Source organism: Lampris incognitus, chromosome 10 (assembly GCF_029633865.1).
Source record: "Lampris incognitus isolate fLamInc1 chromosome 10, fLamInc1.hap2, whole genome shotgun sequence".
NCBI classification, from domain to species: domain Eukaryota; kingdom Metazoa; phylum Chordata; class Actinopteri; order Lampriformes; family Lampridae; genus Lampris; species Lampris incognitus.
The window spans coordinates 22,141,283-22,165,620 of NC_079220.1; the positions used below are offsets into that span (position 1 = coordinate 22,141,283).

General features: G+C 44.4%; 1 protein-coding gene across 1 annotated transcript; it reads left to right on the forward strand.

The window, feature by feature from the left end:
* The first annotated feature begins 1,810 nt into the window (after window positions 1–1,810).
* On the forward strand, window positions 1,811–21,878 carry LOC130119770 (E3 ubiquitin-protein ligase TRIM58-like). Its single transcript, XM_056288372.1, has 13 exons — window positions 1,811–1,886; window positions 7,057–7,181; window positions 8,379–8,843; window positions 9,973–10,077; window positions 11,678–11,773; window positions 12,004–12,237; window positions 14,108–14,291; window positions 15,872–15,961; window positions 18,993–19,019; window positions 19,329–19,355; window positions 19,671–19,846; window positions 20,613–20,768; window positions 21,391–21,878. Exons 1-13 carry the CDS (start codon window positions 1,811–1,813, stop codon window positions 21,580–21,582), a joined length of 1,953 nt encoding a protein of 650 aa, XP_056144347.1. The 3' UTR covers window positions 21,583–21,878.
* Window positions 21,879–24,338: the final 2,460 nt, after the last annotated feature.

Sequence of the window (24,338 nt, forward strand, 5' to 3'; positions counted from 1 at the left end):
ATCAGTGTCTAATGATTTGAAAGTACAGTATACGAGAATATAATGCATTGTCCATTAACAAATTCTTTCACACACACACACACACACACACACACACACACACACACACACACACACACACACACACACACACACACACACACACGGGAGGCGGCTGAATGTGTCATGGAATGTTGCAGGTCCAGCCACATGGTGCAGAGTGGAAGAACCTGTCACGTCCTGCTGAGACAGGAAGCGTGTTAACACACGCGCGCACGCGCACATGTGATATGATGCAATATGAAACTCGGTGACTCAAAACCTTGGAAACCTGTGCCTATATATCTGTGAGGTTCGGCGAGGCTGGGACACCTTTAAACTAGCTATCAGAAATGGATGGACAGTGCGGATATCTTTAGCTACGTTTAACATCTTAATCCAAAAAAAAAAGTTTGAAATGCCATTTGGCTGTTTCCCCACAAGGATATCTTGTCATTACCCCCCCCCCAATTGTGCAGTGCTTGACCCGTTTCGTTATAACATTTGGATCAGTGTCTGCTGTGTGCAGGTTCCGCCAAGCTCTTCAAACGTTGTTTAAGCTCTAGTTCCCGCCCTCTCGCTTCTCGCGTGGGTGGACCGATCACCTTGATGGGTTTCAGGTGATTTGGCCACGCCCACTCAGTGCCTGACAGCGGAGCAGGTAGTCTCTGCCGATTACGTCATCTGGCCAGAGCCGAGCACACGCCGGAGCCACAGGCGCACAACACGGGAAGACGGTCACAGCTGTCCACAGACCGATCAACCAGACTCTTCTGAACCTCTACGACATGTTTTCACTCAGAGATGACTCAGAGACATGTGTAGAAGTAGAAATAGAGGTAGGATCACTTTATCTGCCGAGTAACTACATTTCACACCTGTGGTCCTCTGCATTTAAGCCGTCCTAAGCATTAGGAGCAGAGAGCAACCATTTCTCCAGGTCTGCAGCCCATATCTTGGTCGAGGGCAATGGCAGGAGTATGTACTTCGCATCCATGTCCTTGGTCTTAGAAACCACATATTAACTATGGATTTGGTGACGGTTTGCTGAAGGAAGCTAAGTTGTTTTTTTTCTCCCTCTGTGACTGGTACATACCACAGTTGTCCTTTGTCATTTAGCAAACCAGAGCTGCAGAATAGCGCAGGATCTCCCCAGCTGATAAAAGAGGTTGTGGATGAGTGGCTATGTACCTTCTGTCGGGGTATCGTTCGCTATCCCCTCATCCGAGTCCGTTAATGTGAAGAAAAGACAGTCGAGACGTTTCTGGAGATAATTCCGCAGTTTATTATTTTGACAGATATCTGGAGACACAAACAGCCAATCCTCCCTATGTGTCTGTCTTTCTTTGTGTGTGAGCTTCTTTATATGCTAAACCTCCCTTGTTCATTCGTCACACATGGCCTTGAGCTTTCTTACCGACTTGTTTTACTTCTCTACAATATCCCTTCCGTCTGCATAACCTCCCCTCTCTGTTTGCTATCCCCCGTTTGGGTAGGGAGGGTTCATCTTGTTTTGACGTGTCGTGCCTGCCTCAAGGGTCTCTCTGTTCCAGACTTCTTACCTCCTCTCGCTGGCCTTGGCTACACAAGCATTCCTATCTACATGTAGCAAGTAATATAATTCACATAATGACATTTAGTTAACCCACCATCGTTTGATATATATGGTTTATGGTTCCAATAATATTTTAAGTATTGCATTTCCCCCTTTTGATCTCCTACCGGAGATCACCAACGTTTAATATCTTCATCTAGGTCCCTTTCCACAGGTGTCGGTACCAGAAGGGGCATCATGGGAGGTGGAAAGTCCCCCTCTCGACGTTCAGTTGCTGTAACTATTAGTCGGTTAATGGGAGAGCTAAAGCATGGTATGAAACAACAGCCACAGGTAACCAAAATTCCCATAAAAACGGCTAGGGATACAAATAATGACATGATCAGTCCCTTATATAGGTCCCTGACCTTATCCCTTATCCCTTATATTCTGCTAGGCCTTCCCCATTTGACAAGCAAACACATTGGTTTCGGAGCCTGGTGTGTGTGTGTGTTTTTTTTTTTAAACTTCCACACAGGCAAAAAAGTCTCATAAACCAGGAAACCACCCCACAGTTTGTGAAAAACAACAAATCTTTCCCTGTGTCCTTATTCTTTCTCTTACTTATTTCTTCCTAAATTTGCAACAACTCTCCGTTTTTACAGGAAAGAAAAAGACGGTCCCAGACTCATACTTTTAATTACGTCTTATTTTGTCCAAATGGTTTTGCTGTACTAAACTAGGACACTTATTTTCTTTCCCTTGTGGTGTTTCTCTATGTGTTTTAAACATTACATGTGAAACACATTCATTGCATGGTATGCCACAATCAATTGTATTTTCTCATACTTTTTAGTAGGGACTTTTCTCCTCCATCTCCCCCTTTTTTCTGGAACAGAATGCCATTTACCACACCTTCTGTTTCAGAAACATCTAAAAAGAATGGCAGGGTGTGATCTTTGCTCCCTTCTAGCTTTGGAACATGTCCCCTATTGGGCGGGGGGAATTTGTCTCTGACTGCAGTATTTATCCCAGCCACTTCCCTAATCAGAGGTACATCATCCGGCTCATATTCTATGTCAGCCTCTTTCTCTATATCCCTCAACTCGGGACCTGACATGCTGCGGGCAGCCACCGCCCTCCAGTCGCCAAGAGCTAACGTTTTTCCTTGTGTTAATTTATCCAATTCATTCAACCATGCTCCCCCTCCCTCCAAAATGGGTGGGAGCTTATCTACTCATGCCTGCACGTCCCCCAGGTTCCAGGGTTTATATCTCTGTCCATGCCCCTTGTGTGACTGCACCAGGGGGCATTGTAACCGGGTACTGGCGCATGTTTGGGGAGGGGATACAATTGCCCCCCGCTTTTTTCCCTTGGAGAGCAACAACTCTACTTCCCTCATTTGTTTAGCCGCTGAGGCCAGCAGCGCCTCCGCCGCTTGGTCGTCCTCCCCCGTGTCTATTATCTCTTCGTCTAAACGGGACCTCTCCGTCCCGGTCCTCCTCCTCTGGGGAGCTGTCCCTCCCCCGGGTTGTCCCAACTCGGTCCTTTGACCGGGCCGCCAATCTGGGGGCGCTTGGCACCAGGGCCGTCTCGATCAGAAATTTTCCATCCGTTACGTTCAGTACCGGATATACGTAAACCTCCCTCCTGCGACCCCGGGACTCCACTGCCCGTGTACCCGCCTCATACGGCGGGGGGCCACTTTTTCCTTTCTTATCTTCCTCCGTTTTTTTCTCCTCTGGTTCTTTCATACAATGGGTGAGCCCTTGCCACATAATAGCATAATTATACCACCTCACCCTATCTTCCTCAGCTTTCCGAATAACCTTATTCCACTTCCGCTGAGACATCAATCCACACGATTGTTTCTTTTTTTTTTCTGCATCCAACCCCATCTCTCTGCTTTTTTTCGCTTGTTTCCACAATATTTTTCCCAAAGGGACAACATCCTCCACTCTCCTTTCCCCTAACATAATAACCTCCTCTATTCTCCCCTGCACCTCAGCTCTTATTCTCACTTTCTCTTTCTTACTCTCATTTTTCCGAGTATTCAACATTATTCTGACCAATACATCTATTTGTTCCCGTAAGGACTTCCACCGGGGCTTCTCTTCGCCCTTTTCACCCGTATTCAATTCCATTTTGAAGAACACGTCTCCCCTTTTTTTCTTCTAGGGACTCCAACCCTTACTGAGCTCTAAGCTCCTTTTCCTTGGGACTCTAACCCTTACCTAACCTTAGTTTTCCTCCTTTGGGGGTCCTCAATTCCCCGGGAAAGTTTTCCCTTCCTTAACCTCACTCCCTCGTCAAGGGGTGAGTGGGTTTGCCACAACCTAGGAACTAACGGGGACTCTAACCCCTTTTTTCTTTATCACTTTTCACAGGGACTCTAACCCCTTTTTTCTTTTCCTCTCTTTTTTTTAATTTTTATTTTTTTTATTATTTTTTTCCCCTTTTTTCTTTTTCTTGGTCTGCCCACTTCCCCTCCTTATGAGCTCATATCATTTTTGGCATTTTGGTCAATATGCAGAGTTCGATAAAACAGGTTCTGCTTACCTTTTTATTGCAGGTCGACCTTGAGCTCTCGGAAAGTCAGCGGGCGGCCGTAATGTCCAATTCTAGATTTTTCTTCACATCCTGGACGAAGCCCCCATAAATTGTCGGGGTATCGTTCACTATCCCCTCATCCGAGTCCGTTAATGTGAAGAAAAGACAGTCGAGACGTTTCTGGAGATAATTCCGCAGTTTATTATTTTGACAGATATCTGGAGACACAAACAGCCAATCCTCCCTATGTGTCTGTCTTTCTTTGTGTGTGAGCTTCTTTATATGCTAAACCTCCCTTGTTCATTCGTCACACATGGCCTTGAGCTTTCTTACCGACTTGTTTTACTTCTCTACAATATCCCTTCCGTCTGCATAACCTCCCCTCTCTGTTTGCTATCCCCCGTTTGGGTAGGGAGGGTTCATCTTGTTTTGACGTGTCGTGCCTGCCTCAAGGGTCTCTCTGTTCCAGACTTCTTACCTCCTCTCGCTGGCCTTGGCTACACAAGCATTCCTATCTACATGTAGCAAGTAATATAATTCACATAATGACATTTAGTTAACCCACCATCGTTTGATATATATGGTTTATGGTTCCAATAATATTTTAAGTATTGCACTTCCTCACTCAACGCAAACCAGCATTACTCTGGTGGCTAGTCATTTCCCAGCCACATTTTTCTGATGTTTGCGTTGAGGGACTTTGAAACAGCCTTGCTGTTAACCGGCTGATTGTGCTTTTGAGTGAACTGAATGTGTTGGGCTGCTTATCTTGATTATATACATACCCCACCCCTTTGTCAGGCTGGAAGGCTGTTTTAACAATGTATTCAATGGCACCTTTTGTGTTAAAGGTTGTATTTTAAAATACAAGGTTGTAGGTGGAATGTGGTCTTGCCTGACGGTTCTTAAGCTACAGAGCTGCCTATAAGGCCCCTAACTCACCAGGCAGTGTTTGAAAATGGTGATATTTCACCAAGCAGCTAGAATTTGAGGATCTGCCTTGTTTGTTCTAATTCAGATTATACATGGCCATTTTGGTGTTAGTGGTCTTTGTGACCCTTAGGTCCTTGGTGCCTGTTAACGGCATGATTTCAGAACTACAGAGGTGTCCCAAACATAATCTTTTTCTCCTTTCCTCCGTGAAGAGCTATTTTTTGGGGGGTGGGGGGTGGTTCTTCCCCCTCTTTTTCTCCCCAATTGTACATGGCCAACTACCCCACTCTTCCGAGCCGTCCCGGTCGCTGCTGCTCCCCCTTTGCCGATCTGGGGCGGGCTGCAGACTACCACATGCCTCCTCCAATGCATGTGGAGTTGCCAGCCGCTTTTTTTCACCTGACAGTGAGGAGTTTCACCAGGGGGACTTAGCACGTGGGAGGATCACGTTATTCCCCCAGTTGCCCCCACCCCCGAACAGGCGTCCCGACCGACCAGAGGAGGCACTAATACAGCAACCAAGACACATACCCACATCCGTTTTCCCACCCGCAGACACGGCCAATTGCGTCTTCAGGGGCGCCCAACCAAGCCGGAGGTAACACATGGATTCGAACCGGCGATCCCCGTGTTGGAAGGCAATGGAATAGACCGCTACGCTACCCGGACGCCCTGAAGAGCTTTATTTTTATACAACAGAAGAAACAAATGGATGATGGATGGAAAAATGCCCGATACACAAATTTATTTGCATGTGGTTAATACAGTAGATACCTTCCAACCTCCAGCCATGCAGCCTACACATCCTCCTGCAAACCCTGCTAGGACATGGAGATAAATCGGCAATGTCATTATAAATTCATCCTCTCGTATAATTTCCTGCATTGGATGTTGACTGGGGACAGCGCGGTCGCCTCACAGCAAGAAGGTCCTTGGTTCGAGCCCCGGGGTAGTCCAACCTTGGGGGTCGTCCTCTGTGTGGAGTTTGCATGTTCTCTCCGTGTCTGCGTGGGTTTCCTCCAGGGGCTCCAGTTTCCTCCCACAGTCCAAAGACATGTAGGTCAGGTGAATCAGCATTACTAAATTGTCCCTAGGTATGAATCTGTGTGTGTTTGTGTGTGTGTGTGTGTGTGTGTGTGTGTGTGTGTGTGGTGTGTGTGTGTCGGCCCTGTGATGAACTGGCAACCTGCCCAGGGTGTCTCTCCGCCTGCCTCCCATTGACTGCTGGGATAGACTCCAGCATCCCCGTGACCCTGAGAGCAGGATAAGTGGTTTGAATAATGGATGGATGTTGACTGGGTTGATACAGAGCATAAGCTATATAGGGGTTGAATGGTGATTGCTAGCGGTGTTGGTGGGGTGGATATTGTCCTCGGGTCAGTAGTCTGATGTTGTGTTCATAATTTAAACAGCTCAATTCCAACACAGACCAAATTATAATTCACCCGACTGCATGTCTAAGAGACCTGAATAAGGAATTTCGCCAACCTGCTTGAGTATGATGTAACTTGAGTATGTCAAAACGACTGACCAGTCTCGCTGTGATTTCTTTCTTTCTTTCTTTCTTTCTTTCTTTCTTTCTTTCTTTCTTTCTTTCTTTCTTTCTTTCTTTCTTTCTTTCTTTCTTTCTTTCTTTCTTTTTATTAAGCCTTTATTTATCCAGGTGGCTCCACTGAGATTAGGAATCTAATATCAGTAAGAGACCTGGCCAAGAGCATTGAGGTGTGTCGAAAACACACCTCAATGTTATATAGTGTACTGCAGAAAAACAAAATACCATCCAAATCGTATAAGAGAGAGAACCATATTCAGTTAATCCTTCATCAAACCGAAAGCATAAAATGCTGAAAACTTATTCCAATCTTGGGGCGGAAAAACAAGTCTGCACAAAAAAATCCTTTCACAACTCGGTCAGAAACCTCCTTTTCCAGGTTTGAATCGTGAAATTTATCAAGTCGTGCACTATCATTTGCTGCTTTTCTACAGCTTCGTCTTTGAGTTTCACATCCGTCTCTTCTAAGCCATCTCGATGGAGGAAGGAGCCGTCGCTGCGGAGCTCTTCTCTGAACAGGAACTGACCTGCTCCATCTGTCTGGACCTGTTCAGCGACCCCGTCTCCACACCCTGTGGACACAACTTTTGTCAGGTAGGGCTCCTCTGATGGAGACCGATAACCAAATATGTGAAGAATTTGTCTTGGCAGTGTACGCCTTTCGCTGTGCTAATAAAGCTTCTCAGATAAAAAGACAGAGAAATAAAGGGACAAAGAGAAATCACATGGTCTGTATCTTGCCGTGGTTTATTTAAAACGCTTTTAACGGTTTTAAAATGCTGCGACGACATCCGAACTGAATGATCGAAGCCAAGCATGTCTGCCCGTCTGGTAAAGTTGTAAGAATGAATATTGCTGTAATGTCAAAATGCACTGCTCACTGGTAATAACCTTGCCTAAAATTTTTTCACAAAATCAGTTTATATCAGGGAGGAAAAGCTGGTAATCTGGGTTTTTTTTTTAAGAAGGTAAAATGATCAGCAGTACTGAAATTTTCCTTGAGCTCTGATCCTTTTAAAGGGTAAGTTAACCCCAAAATCAAAAATACATGTTTTTCCTCTTAGCTGTAGTGCTGTTTATGCATCTACATTATTTTGGTGTGAGTTGCCGAGTTTTGGCGATATCAGCTGTAGAGATGTCTGTCTCCTCCCTAATACAATGGAACTGGATGGCACTCAGCTTGTGCTGCTCAAAACGGCAAAAAAATAAAATAAAATAAAATAAGATAAAATTTTAAAAACTCAACAGCAATGTCTCTTTCCAGAGGATCATGACCCAGTTTCTCAAGCTAATCCACGCACCTCATTGTGAGCAGGTTAATGTAGGTGTAGTTTGGTCTAAGAAAATAGTTCCTCCATGAAACTGCTCACAACAAGGTGTGTGAATTATTATTATTTATTTAATTTTGGGGGGGGGGCGTTTTGAGCAACACAAGCCGAGTGTCATCCAGTTCCATTGTATTAGGGAGAAGACATACATCGCAATGGGTGATATCTCCAAAATTCACACCAAAACGACCTAGACAGATAAATGGCACTACAGGTAAGAGGAAAAACATGTATTTTTGATTTTGGGATGAACAATCCCTTTAAGCCATGAGGTGGCCTCAAACTGACCACAGCAAGTCTCATTTTGGTAGCTACAGACGTGCCGTGATCCATTTTAGGCCACATACGAGTAGAAATTTTAAGTGTTCGACATTGATAAAGTGAAAAGAAAGTCCTTCAACTTATTTCCAGCTTATAGCAGCGTACCACTACAGTACCTATACTAAATCTCCTCTCTTTCCAGGCGTGTATCGGGGGCTACTGGGCCTCCAGCGCGGTGTGCACATGTCCGCTCTGTAAGAGACAGTTCGACGAGCGGCCGCTGCTCAGCATCAACAGAGTCTTCGCCCTCATCGCAAACAAATACAAGCTGTCCCGCTATGGCACAGCGACGGCTGGGACAGGCTTCCCCGGCACGGGTTGGGGAGCCGAGCCGCCAACGGAAACGGGTGCAGTGGGGTTAAGCACCTTCGGGGGTAACACGAACCCATTTCTGAGTGCGGAGCCAGTGGAGGAGATGGTGATGTGCGACGTGTGCACGGGGATCAAACAGCCCGCAGTCAGCTCCTGCCTCACATGCACAGCCTCGTATTGTGAGGCCCACGTCCAGCCACACCACATGACGCCCTTCTACGCCAAACACCGGCTGCTGGACCCCCTTGAGGCACTGAGGGGACGTACTTGTTCGGTACACCGCCGCCTGATGGAGGTGAGGGGATGTGCATGGTCATGTTTTGTTTTCTTCATTATAACTGAAGCAACTAACGGCCCTGCACTGTCGTCCAAATCTACAAAAGACAAGCCCTCCCAGACTAGCCCGTGGGGGAATACCCAACGCCATCTTGTAGTGCATTCAGATTAACATACAGGTTGAGGGCAGTTTATAACAACAGCCCCTTGGTCCCTCATTTGAAGAGGGGAGACTACACAACTGCCCGCATCAGACAGCACCATATCCCAACATGCTTTGCGTTTTCTCTCTTTTTTTTTTTTTTGGGGGTAACATCCTGCAGGCTCCCTCAGCACACAGCCACTTAGGCAGTTGGCATTTTTGTGATGTCACATGGGGGCAAAGTCCAGGAGGGTGAAGGCAAAGTTGACGAAGGAAAAAAACTGAAACACCGACATGGAAAAGAATTGACTCATTGACTGGACTACTCACCATTAACATGTCTGTCTCTACTGGGTACGGAGGGTGGCACAAGAGCAAAAAGTTGAGCGTTGGGCTGTAAAGTTAAAATGTGTTTTGCAGGGGCGTCCAGGTAGGTCTATTCTGTTGTCTACCAACACGGGGCTCGCCAGTTCGAATCACCGTAATACCTTTGGCTTAGTTGGGCGTCCCTGCAGATAAAGTTGGCTGTGTCTGCAGGTGGGAAGCCGGATGTGGGTATGTGTCCTGGTTGCTGCACTAGTGCCTCCTCGTGGGGGGGGGGGGGATAGCCTGATCCTCCCATGCACTACATCCCCCTGGCGAAACACCTCACTGTCGGGTGAAAAGAGGAGGCTGGTGACTCCACATGTATCGGAGGAGGCATGTGGTAGTCTCCAGCCCTCCCTGGATTGGCAGAGGGGGTGGAGCAATGACCTGAATGGTTCGGAAGAATGGGGTAATTGGCTGGATACAAATTGGGGAGGGGGGGGCAGTGTTTTGCAAGACTTTACAAAAATAAACAGCAACAGCAATTACAACTTAAATGAACAAGTTGGTGTTCAGTCCCTGCAGGTGCCCCTCAGATGAATCACTCCATTTTTTTTTATTCTTTCCCAAAAGTGTTGTTTTCCCCCCCCCCAATTTGTTGCTAAATCTTCTAACTCTAGGTGTTGTGTTCATTCCCCAGGTGTACTGTAGGACATGTCAGAGCTGTATTTGTGCCATCTGTGTCCTGGAGGTACATCGCACACATAAGACTGTCTCCGTACAAACCGAGAGACTCAGCAAACAGGTGGGTGGAGCAGCCTCTGTGTGAATGCACCAGTGGTTCTGAATCAGGTCTTCAGGTACCAGCAGTACGGCTGGTTTTCTATCTTGCCACGTAGCAAATTTCCTTCACCTGTTGTTCCAGTTATTCCAGCCTCCAGTCAGGGAGCTTTCCCATCTGGAACAAAACTACTGGTAATAGTGTGATGACTGAAACACTGGCCTCGAACTTGTGTCACCGAATTTCTTCTTTTATTCACAATGAGCAACTTCCGTTCTTGCACTTTTTGTAAATGATAGTATGAAGTAAAAGAAATAGAAGATTTTGGCATGTGAAATCATCTTTGTCGTCTTTCTTTTTTCTTAGTTGTTTTTTTTTTTTGCCCTAGCTTATGAGGAAGTCCAGGTTCCCCTTATACTTTCTTGATCCTTTTTAAAACATACTTCTTGCAACACTCTCATTCACATTTTGTCCTTTTAATACGTTGTAAGTAGAGTGGTAGCAAACACTTTGTAAACTTTTCTCTTGCTGATTTTGTTAGACGTCGAGTTGATCTCCTAGTTGCACAATTAGGCACTTGTATTTCTTAGTTCAGTGCTTTTATTAAACAGTTGAAGTTGAAGCGAAACATATTTGGCCCGGTTTGCTTAAATGGATGACAGTGTAGGTTTAGGCATTCTCACAGCATGCTAGTTTGAATCCTGCTCAGGACCATGGCTTCATGTCTTCCTCTGTCCCTGCACATGATATTTCCTATCCATCCTCACTCGCCTTTCCAATATGAATAAATGCTACTAATGAATAGAAATAAGGACATGGTGACTACAACAGTAGTTACAGTCATGTTTTTTTATGACTGCTTTGTTGTCATGCTTTTACTCATCGTTAACTCAGATACAAGCCGCCAATCTTCAGTGATGGTGGTACATGGTGTATGAAAAAGAAGAGGCTGGCAGGGAGTTTCATAGAAACTGTCCTGTTTTTTTTTTTAAAGAGCTTTTCCCCCTTTTACTCTCCAATTGTTTTTGGCCAATTACCCTATTTCCCGAGTTGTCCTAGTCACTGCTCCAGCCCCTCTGCTGATCTGGGAAGGGCTGCAGACTACCACAGGCCTCCTCCGATATATGTGGCGTCACCAGCCGCTTCTTTTCACCTGGCAGTGAGGAGTTTCGCCAGGGGGACATAGCGCATGGAAGGATCACGCTATTCCCCCCAGTTCCCCCTCCTCCCTGAACAGGCAGCCCAACCGACCAGAGGAGGCACTAGTGCAGCGACCAGGACACATACCCACATCCTGCTTTCCACCTGCAGACACAGCCAATTGTGTCTGTAGGGACGCCTGACCAAGCCAGAGGCAACATGGGGATTCGAACCGGCGAAAAACCGGCCTTTTAACCGAGCATAGAAACCGATTGAAATGTAGAAAAGGCTCTGAAATCATGTATTCTGTTATACTTGCGCATACCCTGCTAGATTTAAGGGGTAAGAAACGTATAACCCATCAAATTGATGATTGTGGTGTGGGGCAAGTTTGCCTTCTTTGAACACTGGGTAGGCCACAACTTCCCCCTCGAAAATACACTCATACGGTCCATCCTGTGTGTCCATCCATTTCTCTGTCCAGAAACTGATGGCGAAGGCAGAGCTGGATATTCTGAATTGCATTGAGGGGAGGAACGTTCGTCTGATGGAGCTGAAAGAAAGGCTGCAGGGCATCAAAGTAAAATCCCTTTTTTCTCCCTTTATTTGAACCTTTATTTATCCAGAGTATGTGTGCTTTTTGACCAACACCCTGTTTCAGAGTCATTCATCTCCATACATTTCTCCCTGGGAGCTACTCAGCACAGCCACATTCTGTGACCGATGAAATACCTTTACATATCAGTTGAAGGAGGCGTGTTTTTTGTTCACCCAACCCAGTTTACTGTTACTGTCATCCTTTCGTTCCAGAGCTATGCAGATAGGGAGCAAGGTGAGCTGGAACATCACCTGGATGAACTGTCTGGGTCACTGGAGAGGATCCGCTCTGAGCTGGTGGGCAAGGTCCAGGACAAACGAGTGGCGGTGTTGACAAAGGGGGAGGGGCTAGTGAGCAGTTTGGAGGCGGAGCTAAACCAGTTGAAAGAGAGAAGGGCCATGCTGGAGGACCAAGCCACAAGCCAAGATCATATCGGCTTCTTGCAGGTGAGGACTGAATACAACACAAACCCAATATTTACCAATGTGCTGTTTCTGTCGGAGATCTCCTGATGTGGCGTTTATGGTGAGCAGCAATGCAAAAACCCAGCTTGGACACCCAAGGTGAAACGTTATGTGTTAACAACTAACTAGTGGTACCTCCCAGCACAAAGCTATCATTACATTGAAAGACATCCGAACCAACTTGACAACATGAGCTTTCTGCATTTTAGGTGGGATCATTTAAGGGCAATATCCTACAGTTACAAAACAACTATGAACACTTGTAGTAATAGAATTTTTGTAAAGCACTTTTCATAGCGGTGTTATAAAGTGAATTTCATGGTGCAACAGATTTAAATAAATACAATATAAACATGAAAACCAAAGGCAACAGTCAATCGATTTCCACAGTCAGGTTGTTGAAGAGTATCATAGCCAAATGGTCAATGGTCTGGGTTTTTTTCTTCAGGATAAGCAAGCGGGCTTGACAAGACATCTAAATACTCATACTTGAGTTGACTTTTCACTCTTTAAAGCGGGATTGGGTAACTTTTTTTGCTTTAACACATGATCAAATTCAATTTGGTTGCCGGGGAGTAATGGGAGAAGGAAATAATCACCGCTCAGATCAGTTCCCAAGAAGTCATTCGCTAGGCATTTTGTATACCACCCTGGCACAAAAACTCCTTGGAAATATAGGAATTTCTTTATGGCACACAAAAGTATAGCAATTTTACTTTACCTCATCCTTGAACATAGCTCCTCTTCTTCCATGATAGTCTTTTTGAACTAAGGCTTGTAAATAAATGCGTTGTGGTGACCCACATCTATATATCGAGAGACATTCACCTAAGAGGACGGTGTACCTTTAAGGGAAGAGGCGAGGGGTCAGATAATGCACTTCCGCTTCCGGTTCACAGTCAGTTCAGTGTCGTTGTCGAACGTATGACATGCAAAGTTGGAGCTAGTAAACTACCTCGACTACGTCTACTCTCACGTCTCCTGTCTCGTTGTTTTCTAACTCCACAGCGTGTATGTTGTTGCTACACTATGAAGAAAAAAACAACGAAAAAAGGCCCTTGGCAGTCTTTGACAGTTGACGTACAGGATGTTTCCAAAACCCTTAACGTTATCTGGTGCTGCTTTAAAGTAAGATTCGGGGGCGTCTGGGTAGCGTGGCAGTCTATTCCATTGCCTACCAACACGAGGATCGCTGGTTCGAATCCCCGCGTTACCTCCGGCTTTGTCAAGTGTCCCTACAGACACAAATGGCTGTGCCTGCGGGTGGGAAGCCAGATGTGGGTATATGGTCAGGGTGCCTATTCAGGGGAGAGGGGGAACTGGGGGGGAATAGTGTGATCCTCCCACGCGCTGTGTCTCCCTGGCTAAAATTCTCACTGTCAGGTGAAAAGAAGCGGGTGACTCCACATGTATCAGAGGAGGCATGTGATAGTCTACAGCGCTCCCTGGATCAGCAGAGGGGGTGGAGCAGTGACCGGGACAGTTCATAAGAGGGGTGATTGGACGGGTACAATTGGGGAGAAAAAGGGAGGAAAAGTTTTTTAAAAAAAAAAGGTTCAATGCTTGAATGTACTGTCCTTGTCTTTGCACTGTTTTGGTCTTTCACTGTTGTCCTAATGTTTTATTTTTTTGTGATGTCTATTTTGTGATACTTTAGTGTTACTCCTACTGTTGCACTTGTGATATTTATAAGTCTTCTGTTTCTATCCAATAGATTTTAACTGTTGCACCATTTGTGCTATTGGAAGCATATTTAGTTTCATTTTTACACCTTTATGTGTATGATGACATTAAGCAGCTATGACATGACTGTGGACCACATCCTTTATGCCTGCCTTACTTCTCTCTCCAGAGGTTTGAGGAGGCCACCGCTCCTCTTTCCACTGACGCCAACCCACAAGAGGAGGTGGATGAGGAATCGGAGCTGACTCTCCATTTCCAACTGGGGCAGGTGAAGAGTGCGCTGGTGGAGGTGAAGGAGAAGATGGATGACATCAAGACGGGGGAAGTTCGGTCCAGAGGCTCTCGGGGCTCCAGTGAGTGCATTTTTGTGACTTCAACATCTTAAACTTTAAATTTGTGGTTTTGCTTCACACAGTACACACATGGCTACTTTTAATATGTGTATTCATGCAATGTAGTGAAGGCAGTGCAGGAGTTGGATGACCTAACTTAGAAACTTCCTTCAATTCAACATGAAAACCCATAACGTCGTGCATTTGATTCAAGAAGTTAGCAGTGATTTTTACTCTTTTATGGGTAAAACATCTTTAAAGCATAACTAAACCCTTGCCCATTTTAGTGAGTTTGCTGACAGCTACAGGTTAAAAACTGTATAGTGATTAAAAACATGGTAGGCTGGTCTTGGTACTCTGTGATGTTACCATAGAAGGATTAACACAACTGCAGATAATAACATTAATGATGGCTCTGAAGGATGCAGGTGTGTTAAAGAACCAACACTGACCGTACTGTTGACAATTATTAATGCTAGCTCTGTCAGTGCTGATAGGTGTGCTGGTACACATAAATCCAACAGATCCATCATTCATATTATTAGCTGTGGCTGTGTTTATGCTGCTATGCCAACATCACAGAGTACCAAGATCAGCCTGCTATGTTTTTAACGTTTACATGGTTTTTAACCTGTGGATGTCAGCAGACTCACTAAAATGGTCTAGGGCAGCCCAAACTTTTCAGACCATGTACCACCATGTACCAAACCAAGTTTTCCAAGTACCACTTCCTACTGCAGATACCAACTATGTAACAATGAAAGCGACACCTTGGGCATCTGGGTGGCGTGGTGGTCTATTTCCACTCATTCTGCTTTAATCATGACAGGCTAATGATGTTAGCTAAAATCAGTTACTGAAGAGTACAAACCCGACTGCGTCATGGTCAAGGTCAGTATTACTAGTCCATGCTATGTCGGCCGTGACGTCACGTCATCCTACGGGGCTATACACAGTCAAAGTTTATTTCTAAAATATTTAAATGATTAACAACTAATTTTGACATCATTGTAATGCAATGTGTGTATATGTAATAACTTGTCTGCAATAAAATGAAAAATGTTGGTTTTAAGTTAAAGACTTGGACCAGTTGGAGATCAATTGTTAGGCCTTTCAGCAGGGCTCTTGCTCACCAGTTGGATCCACTGGTCCAGGGTTAAGTTACTCTTTAAACATGGCTTAAATTTCTGTAACTAAAGAAGTTTCGGTTAAAGGATAGTCCGAGTTTAGGTGACTAAACCAGCTGTAGCTGTAGTTTAGATTAAGCTAAGGCAGCTAAAATAACTCGCCGGCAAGTGTAATGATCAGACAAACTGCCTTGTGGGTTGGAGCATTACATGATGGCTCTTTGTTGCTCACGGATGAGGCAGGCAGCAGCTTGCAGGATGATTTGTTGGGGCGTATTGGTCAGATGGGAATTGGCGATCAGATGCCCTCTTATCGAGAGTACAGCTCTGTGCGTGCATGCGTGTGTGTGTGTGTGTGTGTGTGTGTGTGTGTGTGTGTGTGTGTGTGTGTGTGTGTGTGTGTGTGTGTGTGTGTGTGTGTGTGTGTGTGTGTGTGTGTGTGAGGAATAATGTGTTGTTGTCTGTGCTCTACAGTTTCGTCTGGGGACGGTACACTGTATGAGGGCATGCTCTCTGTGAGGGGAAGCAGCGCCAATCTGAGGAAGAGTCAGTGGTCCCTGAGAGGTGGGTCAAAGTTCAAACAAGGCTCTAAGAAAAGCAAAAACAAGTTAATTTTTTCAAATATAAATTCAATCATTGTTTTAACTCCAGACAAACAAACTGTACCTTAGGCATCCAGGTAACGTAGTGGTCTATTCCGTTGCCTACCAACACAGGGATCGCCGGTTCGAATCCCAGTGTTATCTCCGGCTTGGTCGGACGTCCCTACAGACACAATTGGCCATGTCTGTGGATGGGAAGCCGGATGTGGGTATGTGTCAGTCACTGCTGCACTAACTAGCACGTCCTCTGGTCAGTCAGGGCACCTGTTCTGGGGGGACTGGGGGGAATAGCGTGATCCTCCCATGCGCTACACCCCCCCTGGCGAAACTCCTCACTGTCAGGTGAAAAGAAGCAGCTGGTGACTCCATGTGTATCAGAGGAGGCATGTGGTAGTCTGCAGCCCTCCCCGATCGGCAGAGGGGGTGGAGCAACGACCGGTATGGCTCGGAAGAGTGGGGTAATTGGCCAGATACAATTGGGGAGAATAAAAGCGGGGGCTGTACCTTTTTTTTTTAAGTTTTTAACTGTCAGAGGAAAAGATTGAACAAAAAAGAGTAGCTTTCTAAGTGAGAATCACGAGTTAAACAATCTGCAGCTGATGCACACAGAGGCTGTCCACCCTTCTGCCATTGTTTTGGTTGGACGCCGTCAACGTTGTTTGCTTTTATTACTTGTGAATGAGAAAATCAGCCAATGCTGCGTCGCTTTCAGTTCCCTTTGAGGCTTTCGCTTGTATCCATTTCTCAAACAGATGCACAAAGTTATTGACCTGATGATTAGATGTGCCATGTTTCTTGTTGTCAGCAGAGTGCCCATGTTATCACAATACAGGAAGCCCCCGGATTGCAAACGAGTTCTGTTTTTTAATCTATTCGTAAGTCAAATTTGTATGTAAGACGGAACAGTCACGTACAGTTCACATCTAGCGTCAATTAGTCAAATGTTTGTCTTAATATGTATATAGTATATCCATCCATCCATCCATTATCCAAACCGCTTATCCTGCTGTCAGGGTCGTGGGGATATTTTACCTAAAACATAATAAATATAATAATGCAGTAATAATAATAAATGTAACTACTGTACAGTATTTATAATTGAGCGAATGTGTTTATAGTTTTAATGCTTAAAAGAACATTAAAGAATCATTTCTTGAACTGTTTAGATGGAAAAGAACTCTCCCCTTGTCCTTTATCATTGATCGACCATAACCTAATGCTTTTCCAATGTTTGTTGGCGTTTCACTGCTCTCTGAACGCTTTATTGTTTCAATCGTGACCTGATCGTTTTCCTTTTCTTTGGTGCATCACAATCACTTGCATCAGATTTACGCTATGAAGCCATGATTACGAGGGTAAACACATGACAATTTTAAGTGAAAACACAATGCATACAATGTTTACGCGATCCGACTTAAAATGGCGGCGTCCGGGTGGCGTGGCAGTCTATTCCGTTGCCTACCAACACAGGGATCGCCGGTTTGAATCCCCGTGTTACCTCCGGCTTGGTTGCGCGTCCATTCAGACACAATTGGCCGTGTCTGCGGGTGGGAAGCCGGATGTGGGTATGTGTCCTGGTCACTGCACTAGCGCCTCCTCTGGTCGGTCAGGGCGCCTGTTTGGGGGAGAAATTGGGGGAATAACGTGATCCTCCCAGCGCTACGTCCCCCTGGCGAAACTCCTCACTGTCAGGTGAAAACAAGCGACTGCCGACTCCACATGTATTGGAGGAGATATGTGGTAGTCTACGTTCCTCCCCGGTTCAGCAGAGGGGGTGGAGCAGCGACCAGGACGGCTTGGAAGAGTGGGGTAATTGGCCGGATACCATTGGGGAGAAAAAGAGGGAAAATTAAAAAATTGAAATGAAAAAAAAGGGCTCCGCAAGTGGCGATTAATGGAGTCCAATCCGTATTGCAGACCCCATGTGTCCGATCTGTTTCATATTTGGTACATGGCTTCTATGTGCCACAAAGAATAAGCCTGTCAATTTTAATGAAGATTGGCCATTCACACTAGCAAATATTAGCCACTGAATTTTGATTGGCTGTTTGGCGACCATTTTGGTAATCCAGCCCATCGGCACTTTAGGCAATGTAGCCAAATGGGTCCAAGTATACGTATACCAAATTTCAGATTTTTAGCTCAAGCTGTTTTTGAAATATTGACATGTGTCAAATGTAGTACCCCCTATGGACGAAATTTAACTAAGTTTGGCATGCTTCCAAAGAATGTTGTGATGATTATGCCAGACACGTTTTGTTAAATTTGGACAATCACATCACTAGATATAGGCAATAGAATCAATATGGGCCACACCTTAAATTTTGATTGACATGTTACTTTGGAATGGAATGACATATCAAAATTCTTTCCACAACTTTTTATTAGCATTGTCTGGAGATGACGCATTCCAAACTTCATGTGAATTGGATGAACAGCATCAGACTAGTTCATTTTACTTTCACTTTCGGTTTTTTGAAAATGGCGGGAAAATTTGGCAGGCTGGAATGGGTGCGTTAGATTCAGGAGCTTCCAAGGAAGCGAAAAAGAATTTCTCAAAAAATCCATACAGAGCCTGAGATATGACCCACTGCCCAGACACTTTTAGGGAAGAATTTTGCGGAAACAACAATAATAATAATAATCCTTGGAAAAACAATAGGGTTCCGCAGCTATCGCTGCTTGGACCCCTAAAAAATAAAAATAGTGGCGACGGCGTGGCGTTTTCTCCCTCTGGCCGACTAACTGCCTAAAACGCACAGTTTGAGCGTCGCGCAAAGTAGTCCGTCCCTTCGTTAGTACGAATCATTGTCTGTAACTCGATTTTTAAAAAAAAAGGCTTTACGGAGGTCGGTTTGTAAATACGGGCGTTCGTAACCTGGGTACTACTTGTACTCCACATAGCCATTATGGATTGTACGTTTTTACAAAGTTGCAGCAAGAATGAAACAGCCTTCAAAAATTTCTCTGTTTGGTTCCTTATCCCCATTCAGATCTCAAGAAGATCAAGCCAGACTCAGGTATGTACCTGTTAGTAACTATTTTCATACTTCTGTCTACTATGGCTGTACAGTTAAATGTAATGTTAATGGGGCGGGGGCATGTACCACATATCAAGGCTGAGCACTTACCGCAATGGTCTTGGGTTCGAATCCAGCCCGGGTCTTTTGCTGCATGTCATCCTTTCTCTCTGTCTCCTGCCATTCCTGTCTCTTTCTACTGTCACTGTCAAATACCAAAAAGTTAATATTAAGTGCTGAACTCGCACCCTATTCTCATGTGTAGCTCTACCAGCAGTTCTTAACAAATACTCTGGTGTTGCTTTGTAGGACTAAAGAAGATCAGACCCTACACAGGTGAGTTATTCCTTCTGTTTTTGTTTTTTTTTTCTTTTTTTTGGTGTTGTTGGTGTAACCTGTACATGTAATCTGTAACGGTGAGCTGCCCAGTACAACCAGTCTTATGATAGCAGTTCCATTGGCTTAGCTACTTGAGGTTGTGGTGGTGGTGAGGGTTTGATGCCTTGCTTATTTGACCCCTAAGATAAAAATCACTTTGGACAATGGAGAGCTCCCATGGGTCATTGGAGCTTGTTGCCCAGCCTCCAGACTTGACTTTCTTCATCCAAACGTTGTTCCATTCAGTGTGTGACCATGCTCTCTTGTGTGCAGAGGAGGTGACATTGAACCCAATGACTGCGTACCCCTTCCTTATCCTGTCGGAGGACAGGAAACAGGTGAAGAGAGGCGAGAAGCTCCAGTTCTACAGGAACAGCCAGCACCGCTATGACGTCTGGTCCTGTGTCCTTACAAAAGAGGGATACAACTCCGGACGCCATTACTGGGAGGTGAGAAGAAGGGAGGTCATGGTGTACAGTCAAGATTAAAGGTTGACATTGTGACAGGCTGATGGTTTTGATCAGTTAAAGGTCTAATTGGTACAGACAGAACCGTAACATCATGGGGTCAAATCTGGCATCATGGGGTCAAGTCCTTTATTACTTCCCCTATTCTTTAAGAAATCCTTTCTGTTATTTTCAGTTCCCCCTGTTCCTAACTGCTGAAAAAAAAGCTCCCCCAAAATAATCTTTTAAAAATGAATTGTTTGGTGTATCTAGTCTTGCGTCAGTTCTGAGAACAGCTACAGTTCTGGATGCCATTACTGGCAGGTTAAAGGGGATAAGTTTGAATAGAAGGGGAGAGATTTGGGTCTTGCACTGTCTTTGGCAATGAATGAATAGACGTAGCAGGATATTGTAGTGAAGAAAAAGACTGTGCTTCAGTCTCAACACACAGCTTCAAGCCCCATGACACCAAACACTCCTCTGAAATGTCACGTAAAGCCCTACCATCTGCAGAAGCCCTGTGCTGAAGCTAATGCTGCACACTGACCTCCTCAAGTTAATAATGTTAACACACACACAAAAAAAACAAATCTCCCATTTATAAATCAGCACGGTATCCCAGTTCTAGATCCTATTGCTGACAGTGGAAGGTTAAGTAAGGGATATATTATAGGTAGTGGTAAGTGTTCAGGGGTCAAGAACACTTGGTGGTATATTATTGCCAAAGAAACATGAAATCTATAGGATTACACATGTCTCTCTGTCTCAGGTGAGTGTTGGAGAGAATAAGGACTGGAAGCTGGGTGTGGTTCGTGAGTCAGCACAGCGGAAGGGCCTGTTCGATATGAGTCCTCCAAATGGCTACTACTCCCTCTGGTGGAGTGGAGGCCATTTGCGTGCACTTACTGCCCTGCCCCTCACTAAGGTCAGTTTTTACAGGGTCGTCCAGTTGTATTAGACATCGTGGATGTTCGTCTGTAGTATGTCTCTCTCTCTCTCTCTCTCTCTCTCTCTCTCTCTCTCTCTCTCTCTCTCTCTCTCTCTCTCTCTCTCTCTGTCCATCGTGTCATTTGTGCTGGATAATTTTGGCATTTAAATGGGGAAAAATGACAGTGTAACAGTGAAATGTAAATAATTAGCAATAGTCAGTGTACACACAGTGTACAGTATCTGTACAATGGCCCTGACGTAAAAAAAAAAAAATTCTTTGTAAAATCCGCTGATCTTATTTGATGTGCAGGCCCTTGTTTTTCTAAGGAAATTAAATGTCAACTTTTAACAATCACATTATTAAATACAGCCTTACAGTCAGTGCTTTAGATAATTAATTCTGAACATTTATTGTCTTTCAATATTTTCATGCTTTATTTAACTTTAACTGTTTTAAATTGTCCGTAAATCACCGTTTCCAAAAAGCTCTTTATAAACATCTCTCTGTGTAGTTTAGGACCTTACTGATTGCTACTGAGGTTTGTTTCAATATGGCACTGAAAAAAAAAAAAGAAGAAAAAAGCAAATAAGCAAAACTTCATCTTTCTGGTGTCCAGGTGAAGGTGTCACCACGGTTACGCAGGGTGGGCGTGTTCCTGGACGTGGAGGAGGGTCATGTGTCGTTTTACAATGCCAAGTCAGGCGCCGTGATCTACAGCTTCACGGGATCAGAGTTCACCGAGAGGATGTTCCCCCTGCTGGGCACCGGGGACAAGGAGGTACCCCTGGTCCTGATGAGCACACAGTAACCCAGCCTCTGTGTGTGTATCTGTGTGTCATTAGGAGAGCGTGATCCCACCGCTGAAGAGGAGAGATGAGGGAAATGAAAGCTGTTGAGCGAAAGCTACTCTAGTCTAAGGCGAGAGAGCACCTGACTGTTTTTAATCTCCTTATGTAGATGAGCAATGTTTTCTGACCGCATGAAATAAAAACTAATTGATCAACCTTTCAAAGGCTTTTTTCCCCACTCGCGGGTGTGTGAGGGAGGACACAACACAGTACACCAGTCTGACGGGAGGTGACGAGACGCCACACGTTATTAACTTCTTTTGTGCGGTTAAGCCAGGGAAGGGGGGTGGGAGAACAAGCTATAGGAAGGTAGGGGAGAGGGGGGTGGGGACCAGGTAGTAACACTATGACCTCAAATGTGCACTCCCACAAAACTGCACACTCACTGGAATCTGTACATATATTATAAAAAGGCATTCGAGAGTTGAAGTAGTTCGCCCACATGGGGGTAAAGTAGTATACGTTTTTAAGTTACAATGAATGTACCCAACACCACTGTCTCAGGTCACTATTTTGTAAATATTCACTGTGAAAGATATTAAAATTATTAAGACAACCAAATGGCATTTGTGTCTCAAATTGTCACTGCATTCATGCATCATTTAGTCCGCTTCCTGTTTGAATTAAGCAACAATAAACTGTGGATTATAATCTGTGGTTGTTAGTCAACCCCATTTGGTTTTAGGCAAAATCCTTCCCTAATGTATCAGGGTCACCTTACGCAGCTCTCAGGTCATGGGGCACAACACTGATTGTAAAGATAAGGAGAACGTGTGACTGAGGATCAGTAACTGAATCAGTTTCCTTTACCAAGTTACTTCTTGTTCCTTCATGTCCCTCTGCAGCTTTAAGGTAAAGATGCTATGAACTCCTTTAACAGTGAGCAACTCAAAACCACAAAGAGGGAAACCAATGTGTAATAATCACCAGTTCCATTTATATGTATAGCATGACAACCTTATAATTATGAGGAAATCATTAAAACCAAATGCAATCTCTCTGTGGTCACAAAAAACTTCATCACTCTCCAACATTTTAGTTGAGAAAACACTGGGAGATTTTTTTTCCTGTTTAATAACTCATCTCAACCCTATATCAAGTTTATTTTCTATTTTTAAAGAATTGTGTGACTCTAATGACAGTGAAATTGCTTTTTTTTCTAGTTCTGTCAAGGTCCCACATTTAGATTACTTAGAACAGCGTTGGTTTACACTTTGTGCCTGATAATGGAGAACCTTATTCATCCCTCAGAGAGCTGTAGTTTATCACATTTGAAATCATTGTTTTCACAGATGAATCAATGGAAAATGTTTTTGGTTTTGTTTTGGGTTTTTTTAAACAGAATTGTAGACAGCTGAGAATAGATGAGAGGCTTTTTCAACATCCTGCTATTTGTAAACATCTTCTCATCCAACCTCGTTAATCAGTGTCTTGAAAGACGCCACATCGTTTTTAGTGAAGTTATTGCATTTTTTTTCTCTTTCAGCGTATTTCTAGATGTGGTGTCTACATTATCTTTGTTCAGAATGAACTGGAATACTGTTAGATGTTCACAATTGTAATAATTGAACCAATCACACTAATTTTGTCTATGTGTATTGGATTAGCTTGTCATTCTTTGGGGTTTGTGGATCAGAAGATTGAAATAAACTGAATAAAGAACATTGAGAAAGTGAACTTGCTGAGGTCAAATCACTTCTGAAAAAGTTGAAATTGAACTCAGCCGAGCAGCATTTATATTTTCCAAACCTCCCATATTGTTTCAAGAGCAGAGAAGAGGGCAATAAAAGTGGCGATATCTGAATCATGTGGTCTATAAATTTACTTTGTTTTTTGAACAACAATGAATACAGATTCCACCTCAGTTTAGGCTGAACTTTCCTTTTAATGAAATTAAATTTGCCCATAAAAAATGAATAAAGGACACAAGTTGAGACCCCACCAAGTTTTAGGCAAGGGCAGCACTGAAAATATGTATGCTCTACAGTGGATAAATGTTGATTTAGATTATCATAATAATAAGGTAGACTATGGATATTCAGGTGTAAAGTGGAAAAAGTACATACTTGTTCCTGCTTGGAGCAGCTTTGGAGCTTTTGAGGTGATTAAACCAGTCCTCATTATAGGGCTGCCAACTTAATGTAAATCAAAACCAAATGAGAAAAATGAAGGACTGTCTCTCCTTGTTAGTCCCCCCTTTTATCCTGCCATTCATGACCATTTACATCTCGGCTTTCAACGATGCTTTGCTGCACAATCTTAACCTTATTACCCAAAAGACAGAAGAATCACGACTGCCAAATTAATTTTTCTGACAAAGGATGTTAGCTAAGGGCAGCACGGTGGCGTAGTGGTCAGCGCGGTCACCTCAAAGCAAGAAGGTCCTGGGTTCGGGCCCCGGGGTAGTCCGACCTCGGGGGTCGTCCTGTGTGTGGAGTTTGCATGTTCTCCCCGTGTCTGCATGGGTTTCCTCCGGGTGCTCTGGTTTTCTCCCACAGTCCAGACATGTAGGTCAGGTGAATCGGCTGTACTAAACTGTACTAAAATTGTACAACCATACTAAAACTAGGTGTAAATGTGCATCCCTACAGACACAATTAGCCGTGTCTGCGGGTGAGAAGCCGGATGTGGGTATGTGTCCTGGTCGCTGCACTCGTGCCTTCTCTGGTCGGGTGGGGGGGGGGGACTGGGGGGAATAGCGTGATCCTCTCATGCA